This window comes from Castor canadensis, chromosome 17 (genome assembly GCF_047511655.1).
Source record: "Castor canadensis chromosome 17, mCasCan1.hap1v2, whole genome shotgun sequence".
NCBI classification, from domain to species: domain Eukaryota; kingdom Metazoa; phylum Chordata; class Mammalia; order Rodentia; family Castoridae; genus Castor; species Castor canadensis.
In genome coordinates this window covers 42,096,365-42,108,228 of record NC_133402.1, presented here as the reverse complement: position 1 = coordinate 42,108,228, position 11,864 = coordinate 42,096,365, and the positions used below count along the sequence as shown (strand labels likewise).

The 11,864-nt window shown below is 43.9% G+C and overlaps 1 protein-coding gene and 1 long non-coding RNA gene across 2 annotated transcripts; one reads left to right on the top strand and one right to left on the bottom strand.

Moving 5' to 3' along the window:
* Positions 1-875: 875 nt before the first annotated feature.
* On the bottom strand, positions 876-7,773 carry LOC141418552 (uncharacterized). Its single transcript, XR_012443182.1, has 3 exons — positions 7,612-7,773; positions 4,935-5,141; positions 876-3,837 (listed from the first exon to the last, which is right to left on the bottom strand). It is a non-coding gene; the product is annotated as an uncharacterized lncRNA (long non-coding RNA).
* On the top strand, positions 5,159-6,856 carry Znf620 (zinc finger protein 620). Its single transcript, XM_074060233.1, is given in 5 exon segments — positions 5,159-5,162; positions 5,905-6,042; positions 6,045-6,204; positions 6,206-6,789; positions 6,792-6,856. Coding segments are annotated over 5 exon segments (951 nt in total).
* Positions 7,774-11,864: the final 4,091 nt, after the last annotated feature.

Sequence of the window (11,864 nt, the reverse complement as noted above, 5' to 3'; positions counted from 1 at the left end):
GGCTCTGAGGCCAAATGTTAATAGTTGTTTCTGTAAACACTGACAAAAGGGAGCCCAAGCAGCACCTATTTTGTGCTTTCCCAGAAGCAAATAACACAATTGGAAAACAAAAATTCACGGGCACTGAGTATCCACTAGACACTACTATAAATACTTGGCCAATCCATCAACTCACTAAATCCATTAACCCTTCACAGTCCTTTGAGGTTTGGTACCACCACCAAATCTATTTCATGGACAAGGAAGTAGGCAAAGAAACAGGAGGCAGGTCAAGTGACCAGTAAGCAGTGCATCTAGGTTATTAGATCAGGGTAGTGGATGTCTTCAGTAGATGCACACTGGGCCTTTTGGATGTCAGGTCTCGTTCTCCCACTGCAGGTCTGCCACAGAACCCAGGTGGATTTGGCTCATGTGGACCAATGACCCCGTCAACATCGTAAGGGCAGCCAGAGTGGCTAATGCCAGAGAACCCTTGGAAATACTCCAGAGCTGGCCAGATGACCTCCTCCCACTCCATCCCCCTCCCCCCATGAGCTACCGGTGGGACTACTACTGTGGCTGGGGTAGCCGAGCCACAGAGATTCGCCACTTCCCAGGATCTCAGATAGGAGGAACCACAAAGTGCACTTGCAGTGAGGGGTCCCACCCAGCCTCCCCACAAACCCGGTGCACCCTTGCAGCCTCGGCCTGCGCGGTTGGGTGGCTGGCTCAGTCCACTGGGGGTCTGTCCCCACCACCCCATCGGCTTGTCTTTCCAAGCTCTGTGCTTTTGCAGGGCGGCCTGGAGACAGGCCAGGGTCTCCGGGCCTCCTCAGCAGTCAAAGTGCCAGGCAGCACAAGTCCTACCCATGCCTCTTGGTTTTCTCATCAGTGTTACTTGTTCACATCAGTGGAAGCGGGACGCAGCCACGGCCCAGCATCACCTGGAGCCAGGTGAACGAGCATCCGAGCATCCAAGCATCCAAGCATCCTCCCAGCCTCTGCTGACCTCCTGCCCGCTCTGCAGTTGAGCCACACCCCAGCCTTTCCCCAACCCCTTCTGACGTCTGCAGGGCACCAAGCTCCGAAGCTCCAGCTTCCTCCTACCCACTTGTCAGGCTGGTGGCTTCCACTGTGCAGCTGTCACTGTGGGCGGGGTGGAGAGTTGAGAGCGTCAAACTAAGCCAGGTGGGAATGGAGAACACTGGTGAGCACAGGGATGGATCGGGTTCGATTTGGCAATTGGAGCCAATCAAAAATATTCTTCAGGAAAGTGGAAATCTGTGACACTAAAGACAATGAAGACCCCTCAGGACAGGAGAAGCCTTTCCTTGGAACTACTTGGAATTTTCTACATAGACCAATCATCTATGAGTATAGACACTTCCTTCCAGCCTAGGAACTCTTTACTCATTTTCCTGCCTGTTTGCCTACAGCCTTCATTTCCATATTGATGGAAGTTCTGAGAGCTGGTATCTTTTTGCCTTATTCATGACAATAGGATGAAAATATTAAGTCTTTCACCAGTGTGAGGTTTCCTGTGTTTATTTTTGTAAATGTCCCTTATCAGGTTGAAGATATTCCTTCCTATTCTTAGTTTGCTGAGAACTTTTATTTTATCAGGAATAGGTACTGGGTTTTTGTAAAGTATTGCTGAATAAAGACCACGCCACGTGTGGAAAAGAAAGATTTATTGGAACCAGACCGCAGGACTGTCACTCTTTCAGGTTCAGAGTGCAGTGGTTTGGCTGAAAATGGGTAGTGGGCTTTATAGGAGGGGCCAAGCCATGGGGGAGGGAGGGAGTCTCTGGTGTCCGACTATCTGCGATCACCAGATGGAACAGGTGGACATGCCTGGCTAGTTGAGTAACTGGAAGTTCCTGAGGTGGTTTTCAAGCTGAGAAACAATCAGGCAGGGAAATAAGCAAGGGAGAAGCAAGTGGTCATAAATCAGGGGGTCTGGTTTCGGTGCTAACCTCGGGACCTTCCACCCACCCCAAGAATGCCAGGGACCTAACAGTTTTGAAATATGCCTTTTGTTTTTCTTTTCTAGGTTCTTGAAAAGAACATGCTTGCATACATGTTTTCATGTGTCATGCTCACATCAGGGTAAGTGTAGCCAATTTCCTCAAACATTTATCATTTCTTTGTGGTAAAAACATTCAAAATCCATTCTTTTAGCTTTTTTTGAAGTTTACAGTTATTTATTGTCACCCAACTGTGCAACAATTTCTTTTCAGTATTGGGGATCAACCCAGGGACTCGAGCACAACTTCTATACTACTGAGCTATACCTCCACCATACTAATGTGCAACAGAACACCAGAACTTATTTCTCCTGTCTAACCAACTGTAACTTAGTATCTTCCCACCCCCATCCCTTTACTGAATTTGAACACAGGGTCTTGTGCTTGCTAAGCAGTCGCCCTACCATTTAAGCCATGGTAGATCCTCCTACCTATGGCTACCATTTAGATGGAGATCCTCCTACCTATGGCTGCCCTTATAGCTGTGGTCACTACCATACCTGGCTTGTTGGCTGAGATGGAATCTTGCTAAATTTCTTGTCTAGGCGGGTCTCAAGCAGTGATCCTCCTTATCTTCACCTCCAGAGTAGCTGGGATTGCAGGTGTGAACCACCACACCCAGCATTCCCTTCTTATGCTCTCCGCAGCCTCTGGCAACCATGATTCCAGTCTCAACTTCTATGAAATCAATTTTAGATTCCACAGGAGTGAGATCATGTGGTATGTATTTGCTTTCTGTGCTCACTTACTTCACTTAACATGATTCCCTCCAGTGTCACCTATCTTTTCACAAATAATAGGATTCCATCTTTTTGTGGCCAAATAGTATTCCACTGTGTCTAAGCACCACATTTTCTTTATCCATTTATCAGTTCATGGACATTAGGGTTCATTCTATTTCTTGGCTATTGTGAATAGTGCTGCAGTAAACACTGGAGTGCAGTGTCTCTTCAATATACTGATGCATGCGGACATAAAACCTACATGAGAGAAAAGCCAGAGGGTCACATGGTCACCCAGAGCAGGGCACAGTAGAGTCCATGCAGCAATCAGCAGGCAAAGGCAGAGATGATTGTTGGGGATGACTGTGGAGGGGTGCATGACTCTTGGGCTATCTGTTGAGGGTAGTGCTGGCTGAGGGCTGAAACTTGGCTGGCTGTCTCCATGCCACTTAGGCTGTCCTTTGCCCCACCATAGGGCTTGAATAGGACCCTGCTATTTCAGGAGCCAGTGACAGCTGAGAACGTGGCCATTTACTTCACCCAAACTGAATGAGCCAGCCTGAACCTCTGTACAGAGGGCCCAGTACAGGGAAGCGACGGATGCTAGAGAATTATGCAAATTCCCTGGGTAAGATGTCTCCTTCCAGATTGTTGTCTGCCTCTGCCCTTTGAGCATTCTGGCTCCTTTCTTCTTAGAATTATTACACTGTCTTGAGGGACAACCTTTTGAGTGTCAGGCCTCACTCTATCCCCTCCATGGAGGAAAATGGGGAGCTTTTGGGAGCTCAGCAGAGCCGTTTGTACATCTGTCTTTTGTGTTTTCCAAAGGAATTGAGACTCCCAGGATTATTCTGGGAATCTGTCTCTCTTTGTGGGAATTTTCTGTCCTCTGTGACAGCACAGGCTGAGTCTCTCCCTGACTTCACTTTGTCTCACCCTACCCGGCTCAGCAGACAGAAAGGGGGATTATAGGAAGCCCCATTTCATGATTCTTGTTACTTTTTTATTACTGTTTCTTTCTCCCTGGGCAGCTTTTCCACTTACCAGACCTGTTCTGGGCTCCTGACTGGAGCAAGGAGAACCAGCATGGGGGCTCAATCCCAGGGAACCTGTGAACAGAGAGGCCCCAAGGTGTCAGAGCCAGGTGAGTATGAGATCCTGCCAGCTGCCTTTTGTCCTGGCCTGCTGTCTTGTTTTTACATTTCATTGTATAAGAAGTGTTCTTTTCTTGGAGACTTTCTTTCCTATGAAATTGCTGCATGTGATTCTCTGATTCATGGTGGTAACTTGGAGAAGGGCTGCTCTTTCTTTCAAGATAGGCATGACTGCAAGACTTCTTCACTTATTCATCTTTCTGTCTCCTCCTGACCCTCCAGGGAGACTGGCTGACTGAACAGCACTAAAACCAACTCTTTTTTTTCTGGTTGCATATAAACATTTTCTTTTTCAACCAGTGTGTTTGAGACAAAGCATCTCATCATGTAGCCCATTATGTTGGCCTGGAACTCCCTATGTAGCCAGGGCTGATCTCGAATTTACAATCTTCCTGCTTTAACTTCCGTAGTGCTGGGATTGTAGGCATGCTCTATCACCTCTTGCAAAAAAGATTTTGTGGTGGTGCTGGGGATGGAACCCAGGGCCTCATGCATGCTTAGGCAAATGCTTTACCACTGAGTTACTTCCCCAGGCCTCCACCAGTTCGTTTTTGCAAAGATAAGAATAGCATCTACCTTCTAAGGAAAGTTCGCTGGATACAACACCTCTTATCCTAGCTGTTATCTTCCTTGTGCAACCTGTCTGGCCCATCAGTATATCATGGAGCACAGTATTTCTATGGAACACTGAACTGTGAGTTCCCAAACATTGACTTGTTAAATAAAAAAAATCCTTTTTTATAATAATTTCAAACATGTAAAAATACTAGCATAATGTACCACATGTATGCCTCACCCAGCCTCAGCAGTCATCAGTGTCCTGTCATGTTGCATCTTTCCCCCATGCACACTTAAAGATTATTTTTAGCAGATGAGCTTTTGAAGCAAAATGTGTTGCTTGTTGTAAATCAAAGGTGAATGGCTTCCTGTTTTGTTGTTGTTGGTTTTTTTTTTGTGGCATTGTGGATTGAACCCAGGCCCTTGCTCATGTGAGGCAGATACTCCCTCTTCCCCTTTTTTGCATTTTGTTTTTAAGAAAGGGTTTCACTTACTTTGTGAGGTTGTCCTCAAACTGATGATCCCTCTGCCTCTGCCTCCTGAGTAGCTGAGTGATAGAGTATGCCATCACTCCAACTTTTTTTTTTGAGGTGTGTGTGTGAGGGGGGTCTCACTGTTTCCAAGGCTTGTCTTGATCTCATGGGTTTTAGTGATCTTCCTGAAGAGCTGAGTCTCCAGGTGCCCTCCACCACACCTGGCCCCTAAGAATTTGAAAAGTATGGGTATGAGAATTAAAAATAATATGGTGTATTTTCTTGCCTTGTTTATTCTGCTTCACTCCTCTGCACTTGTTAAGTTTCCTGTCCTCTTCAGACACTTTGCCAAGAATGCCCTTTACTGATGCAGTCCTGAGGTTTGTGCTAAAGTTGTACCTTTCTGGATGTGATGCCAAGAACTCCAGGCTATTTGTGGGAAAAATATTTTCTAAACAATTTCCTTATAAACATGTGAGGGTTTCCTCTGGTTCACTGACAGATTATATTAGTCTGCAAAAGACCTCAGTACTGAAGGGAAAATAGCCTTTGGTTTTCCTTTTTTGGTATATTTAGGATTCCATATCGAACTAAATGCACATCCTATACAACCTTCAAGAAAAAAGAGCAGGAGTCATGCCTGGTCCTCTTTGATTGGGTCTCTGTTCATCACTTCTTTGTGTCTACCCCTTTCTTTGCCCCATTCAGTTTTCTTTCAGTTTTTCTGCCCTCATTGACAATTTCTAGTGTTTCCTGTCTTTGTGGGAATGCTCCTGGCCTTGCCTGCCTCTCCCATAGTCATCATGTCATTTGTGGGGTGATCTTAGGTGGCCCTTTTATGGTCATATTGGAAATGTCCAGAGTCTCAGGGCAGATTGGAACCACTTGATCCTCTTTCCCTTTCAGCACAGCCTTTTCTTTTCATGATGTGAAAGGTGGGATACTTGATTTTCTTTTTGCAACATCAGGGAGTAAGACCAGAACTGAGAAGGAAGAATTAACTACAAAGGAACACATTTCCAAAGAAACACAGCCCTGACATCAGAAGGGCTACCAGGGAATGTTTCCCATCATCTTGACTTTGGGAGCAGCCAAGAGCAGCTCCAAGGTTTCTGGATAGTTAGGACAAACTAAAGAGGAGAGATTTCACAGATGGGTCAACCAGGCATCATGAGACCTATGCTATCGAGAGAAGAGAGAAGTGTGAGAAATCTGCGAAAAATATTAGTGTGAGCACACAGCTCACCATGAATCAGACAATTCCTACTGCTGAGATATCTTATGAATGTGGAATGTGGCAGATATTTTAGTTAAATGATAGACTTCCACTGATATCAGAGGCATTGCATCAGTGACAGATCTCTTGAATGCCCAGAACAGGGAAAAGACTTCAGGTTTAACTCACTACTTACTCAGCATCAATTGATTCACACTGGAAAGAAGCCATTCAAATGTAAATGTGGGAGAGGGTTAAGTTCAGACATGGTCTTGCTTTAGCACCAGAGGGAGAAGTCCTACAAGTGCAAGGAGTGAGGCAAGGCCTTCAGCAGCTGCTCGGTCTCCCTTTAGCACCTGAGGTTCCACACAGGTCAGAAGCTCTACAAATGCAACCGATGCTAAAAAACTTTCAGTTGTAGCTCAAGCTTCATCCATCAGTGAACACACACTGGGAAGAAGCCCTAGAAGTATAAAATGTGTGGGAAATGCTTAAGCTCCAACACAGCCTTTACGCATCAGCGCATCCACACTGGAGAAAAGCCCTTTGGATACAAGAAGTGTGGGAAGGCCTTCAGTCAGAAAATAACCCTGGTTCAGCATAAGCAAGTTCACACTGCTGAGAAACCTTATGAGTGTAAGGTATGTGGGAAAACCTTTGCATCATTTTGCATCAGAAACTGCACTCTCAGAAGACACCTCTCCACCCCCAGAGCTCTGCAGTTTAGCTCACCAGGCCCTCCTGGTTTCTCACTGTCCTCGCTGCCCTTCCTGGACTGGGCTGATCCTTCACTGTGAGCCTATAGTGCTCTGTGCCTGGAGCACTCGCTGCTCTACCTGTTTAATCATATTTAAATTCAGCTCTCAGCTTCTGTCATGAAGCCTTCCTTCAGATTGTCTGAGTGCTGGTCTCCCCGACATAAACTGGACTCTCTTTGTAGTTAGAAAAGATAAGAACAAGAACAACTCCCAAACTACACAAATAAAAGTTTCCAGGTTAAAAAGATACACTGGGTGTCCAGAAGGTAAATTCACGGTAGAATCAACATTCAAAATTTCACTATGAATTATCAAAACAGCAAATTTAAAGACATTCTAAAAGTGTCTAGAGGGAGAAAACAAAAGCTTAGACATGACAGTGACATTAGATTGCTCAGCAGCCATTTCAAAAGTTCTGTGACAGTGGTGTATGCCTTCCAAATTCTAGGGAATGTGATTCCCCGCAGTTCAATACCCTCAGGTTGAACGTAGAATAAAGGCATTTTAGGTCCTTTGAATCTAAGAACGCTTATTTCTCATGCATCCTTTTTCAGAGGTGTAGCACTAAACAAGGAGTGAACCAGGAAATGAAAAGACAGCTATGTGGACACTCTATTTAAAAGTGTACCAGAAGTCTCCTCAAAAACAGAGTGGCCTTGATCATGTGGTGCCATATGCAAGCTGGAGGACATCCCTGGTACAGCACCTGCTTTCAGAGACTTACCTTGGGCACGGTGTCCATCCACCCTATTCTACAGTTCTCTTCACCACTCAGTTGCAGTTCATGTTTTTGTAAAAGTTGGAGTATATACCCCCAAGTCAGATTCAAGGCCCTATTTATCTTAAGTTTATCCATCTCATTGCTGTTCCAGGTGATCTCAAACCAGTAAACGTTTCTTTGCAACTCCATCTAGTTATTTCTTATGATGGTGGAAGAACCTGCTGTTGTGATCTGTTACCTGTGGAAATGAGTGAAGATGGAAAAACGTTCTGTTTTAACACACACTCTGCAGGAAGCTCCATTTTGCCCATTGTGGGCAGCAGAGGGTAGTGGTGAATACACAGCCTGACTTGGAACACCCATATGTAACTTTGGTAAAGTTACAGAGATGGATGTGAGGGCGATCTGGCTGCGACATCTGTCACCCCATTGATCGCCAGGGTTGATTCGGCTGATCTGGCTGGCTAGGCGGGTGTCCCCTTCCTCCCTCACCGCTCCATGTGCGTCCCTCCCGAAGCTGCGCGCTCGGTCGAAGAGGACGACCATCCCCATAGAGGAGGACCGTTCTTCGGTCAAGGGTATACGAGTAGCTGCGCTCTCCTGCTAGAACCTCCAAACAAGCTCTCAAGGTAAAGTTACAGAGATTCTGTGCACTCCTCTTCCTTATCTGTGAAATGGGAGTGACAGTTGATCTTTCTCCTAGGTTTGTGTTCAGGATTAATTGCATTATATATGCAGAAGTGCTTTAACAGTAACTAGAATATAATAATAAAAAGTGTTGCCTATTATGCTATTTGTAAGTTTTGACTTGTTTATACACCAATGAAACACTCATCACAATCAAGATAATAAACATAGTCATCACCCCCCAAACTTTACTTGCACCCTAAATAATCCCTCCCTTCTGGCTCTCCATAGGCAACTGTGGATCTGTGTTTTGTGGTTTTGAATTAGCTTCCCTTTGAGTTCATATCAAAGTTATCACTATACATACCCTTTATTTTTTGTTTGGTTTCTTTCACTTAGTATAATAATTTTGAGATTCATGTACTTTTTGCCTGTATTAATAGTTCATTCCTTTTTATTGCTGTCATATTCTACTGTATGAGTACAGTACGCTTCATTTATATTTTCATTCACCTGCTGATGCCATTTGGGTTGTTTCCAGTTTGGACTATTCAAATAAAGCTATGAACATTTGTGCTCCTGTTGTTTGTATTTTTTAAAGAACTTTCCTCTGTCTTAGGAAAATATCATGAGTGAATGACTAGGTCATAAGGCAGGTATCCAACTTTTTGGGAATCTTCAAAACTAATTTTCAAAAGAGAGGTTGTGCTATTATTGTACTTTTATGCCAGTAACAGATGAGAGTTGCACTTGCAGTACATCTTTTGCTAACACCTGATGTTGTTGGTTTTTTTGGTGTTTTTTGATGGTAGTGGGATTGAACTCAGGGTCTTAAGATTGCCAGGCAGTGCTTTACTACTTGAGATATCCCCCAGACCTTTTTGCTTTAGCTATTTTTCAGATAGGGTTTTGTGTCTTTTGTCCACGCTGGCCTCAGACTGAGATCCTCCAACCTATACCTTCCAAGTAGCTGGGATTACATGAGTGAGCTACCACATCTGGCCCAGTATTGCCAGTCTTTAATTTTAGCCACTCTCATTGTGCGATGCTATCACAGTGGTTTTAAGTTGCATTTAACAGTGATTTATCATGACGAAGTCTCTCTTCATATCTTCTGCCTGTGTATTTACTGGGTTGTTTATCTTTAAGAGGTCTTTGCTTATTATGAATGCAAGTCTTTTTTTCAGATATTATGTGATTTCTAATATTTTCTTCCAGCCAATGGTTTGTGATTTGGTTTTCCTAATGGTGTTGTTGAAAAGCAGATGTTAGTATTGATGAAGGCAAATTTATCCATTTGTTCTTTCATGAATCATGCTTTCAGTGTCATTTTTAAAAATATGATTCCACATCTGCTGAGTTGCCCCGTGGGGGTCTATTTCTAGATTTTACCTGTTCCATTGATCTGCTGGTGTCTCTGGATACCATTAAGGCATTATTTTAATTCATGTTGTTTTCTAATAAGTGTTGAGGTCATACAGTATTGTCCTCCAACTTTATTCTATGTCAGAAGTGTTTTGGCCATTCTAGGTCCTTTGCATTTCCGCAGACATTTTAGAATCAGGTTGTCAATCTCTGCAAAATGCCACCTGGAATTCTGATTGGGATTGCACTGGATCTATAATTCATTGGAGGGAGGGTTGGCCTGTTAACTATCTAGTTTTTTGACCCATGAGCATGTTACATTTCTCTGTTTATTGAGGTCTTTATTATTTTCTCTCAGCATTGTCTTGTGATTTTTATTGTACAGGTATTTACGCTTTTTCTTAGATTTTGAAGAATTTCACATCGTTTGATGTTATTAGTAGTAAATTTCTAGTTAATCATTGCTGGTATATAAAACACAAAATTATTTGGACAGTACTGGCGTTTAAACTCAGGGCCTCATGCTTACTAGGCAGAAGGCACTCTTCCATTTGAGCCACACCTCCACTAATATAATTTTTTTTAATATAATGACCTGCAACTTTACACAATTCACATAAGTTCTAGTTACATTTTATAGATTCCATTGGATTTTCTAACACTGAGATTTACATTCACAAATAAGAGCAGTTTTAGCTCTTCCTTTCCAATTCTGAAAGCCTTTTAAGCTCATTTTTCTTGTTTTATGCAGTGGCTAGTTTGTTGGGAAAGTATGTTTTAGGGAAAGCCCATCTCTCCAGCATTGGATAGGTGAGACATCCAGCTCCAGAGTCTAATTTTGCTGATAATGTGAACCAACTCTCTGACAATTGCAAAGTAGATGAAGTTCAATATCTGCTGGTTCACCTTGTCCTTTAGCTGTCTCTAGGGCAGCATTGCTTGGATTCTGTCCCTTTGGGGAGGCTGTTCAGAGAAAGAATAGGACTTTTGCAGCATGTTCTTAACCTAGGGATTTTCATCAGGCCCACAAAGTTCTCATTTCTTCTCTCTGCACCCCATTACCAAGAAGAGGAGTTCTACGTCCAATCATAGTCCCTTCTACTTAGAACTAATTATAATAACTGGCTGAAACTTTTATAATGTATCATAAACCCACAAACATGTACACCTATGTGTACCTATTTCTCTTCAGATTCATGGTAGATGTTCACTTTGATAGGTTTAGAGATGTGAAAGTATACGAATATGTGTCCTTATCATGCTATTGTTACTGGAAATCTAATCCAGAAATTTAAAACCATTGCTAGCATAAATTTTACAATGAAAATACTACAGATTTTATTAAAAGGAATGCTTTTGTGGTAGCTGAAACCTCTGCTTAGCCACACTCCACAGTGGTCTTCAGTGATCCTCACTTGACATTCACACCTCAACTCAACCCTACATCATGTTTGGCCAGTGACAATATATATTGAAGAAATAATACTGTGTGACTTCCAAAGCTAGATCGCAAATGACACCGCAACTTCTGCCTTAACCTCTTGGATTGCTCACCTGAGGCAGAGACTGCTACCATGGTGTACGACACTCAGTCATGTGGGAAGGGGCTGAGATCCCGTAACACTAACAGCACCATGAGTGTGGGCTACCATGGAGACAAGTCCTCCAGGCTGAGTTGAACTTTCAGATGGCAGCACCAGATGACCCCTAACTGGAATCTCTAAGCCAGAGACAGACAGCCAAGCCATTCCTGGATTTGTGATCCACAGACACTTTGCGAGAGGGTAAAAGTTAACTTGTTAGGCTGCAATAGATATCTAACACACTCTCCATGATGACAGCATATATGACTTGTTTGTACGATAGTTGCGAAGTTAATTTTTTTCCTCCAATAGTGGGAATCAAACCCAGGGCCTAGAGCATGCTAGAGGCAAGTGCTCTACCATTTGACTACGCTCTCTGCACAGTCTATTTTATATGAAAAGAATAGCCAACTGCAGAGAGCAATCCCTGTCATAGAGCAATATATCCACTCTTCTAGCTTCTTGTGGCTGGGCCTAGTGATCCCTCTGGTCCCCTGCTTCTCTAGGTCCCAGGAATGCAGAGACCTCAAGGGCAGATGGGACGGTGGTTTTCTGTAGAGCTGCCTACATAGGACCCACGCAGAACCCCAGGTCCGACTGCTTACGGGAAACAGACGCTCACCTCCGCCCGGTTCTCTGCCAGGCGCCGGGAGCCCCGCGCCATGCAACGCGCAGACATGG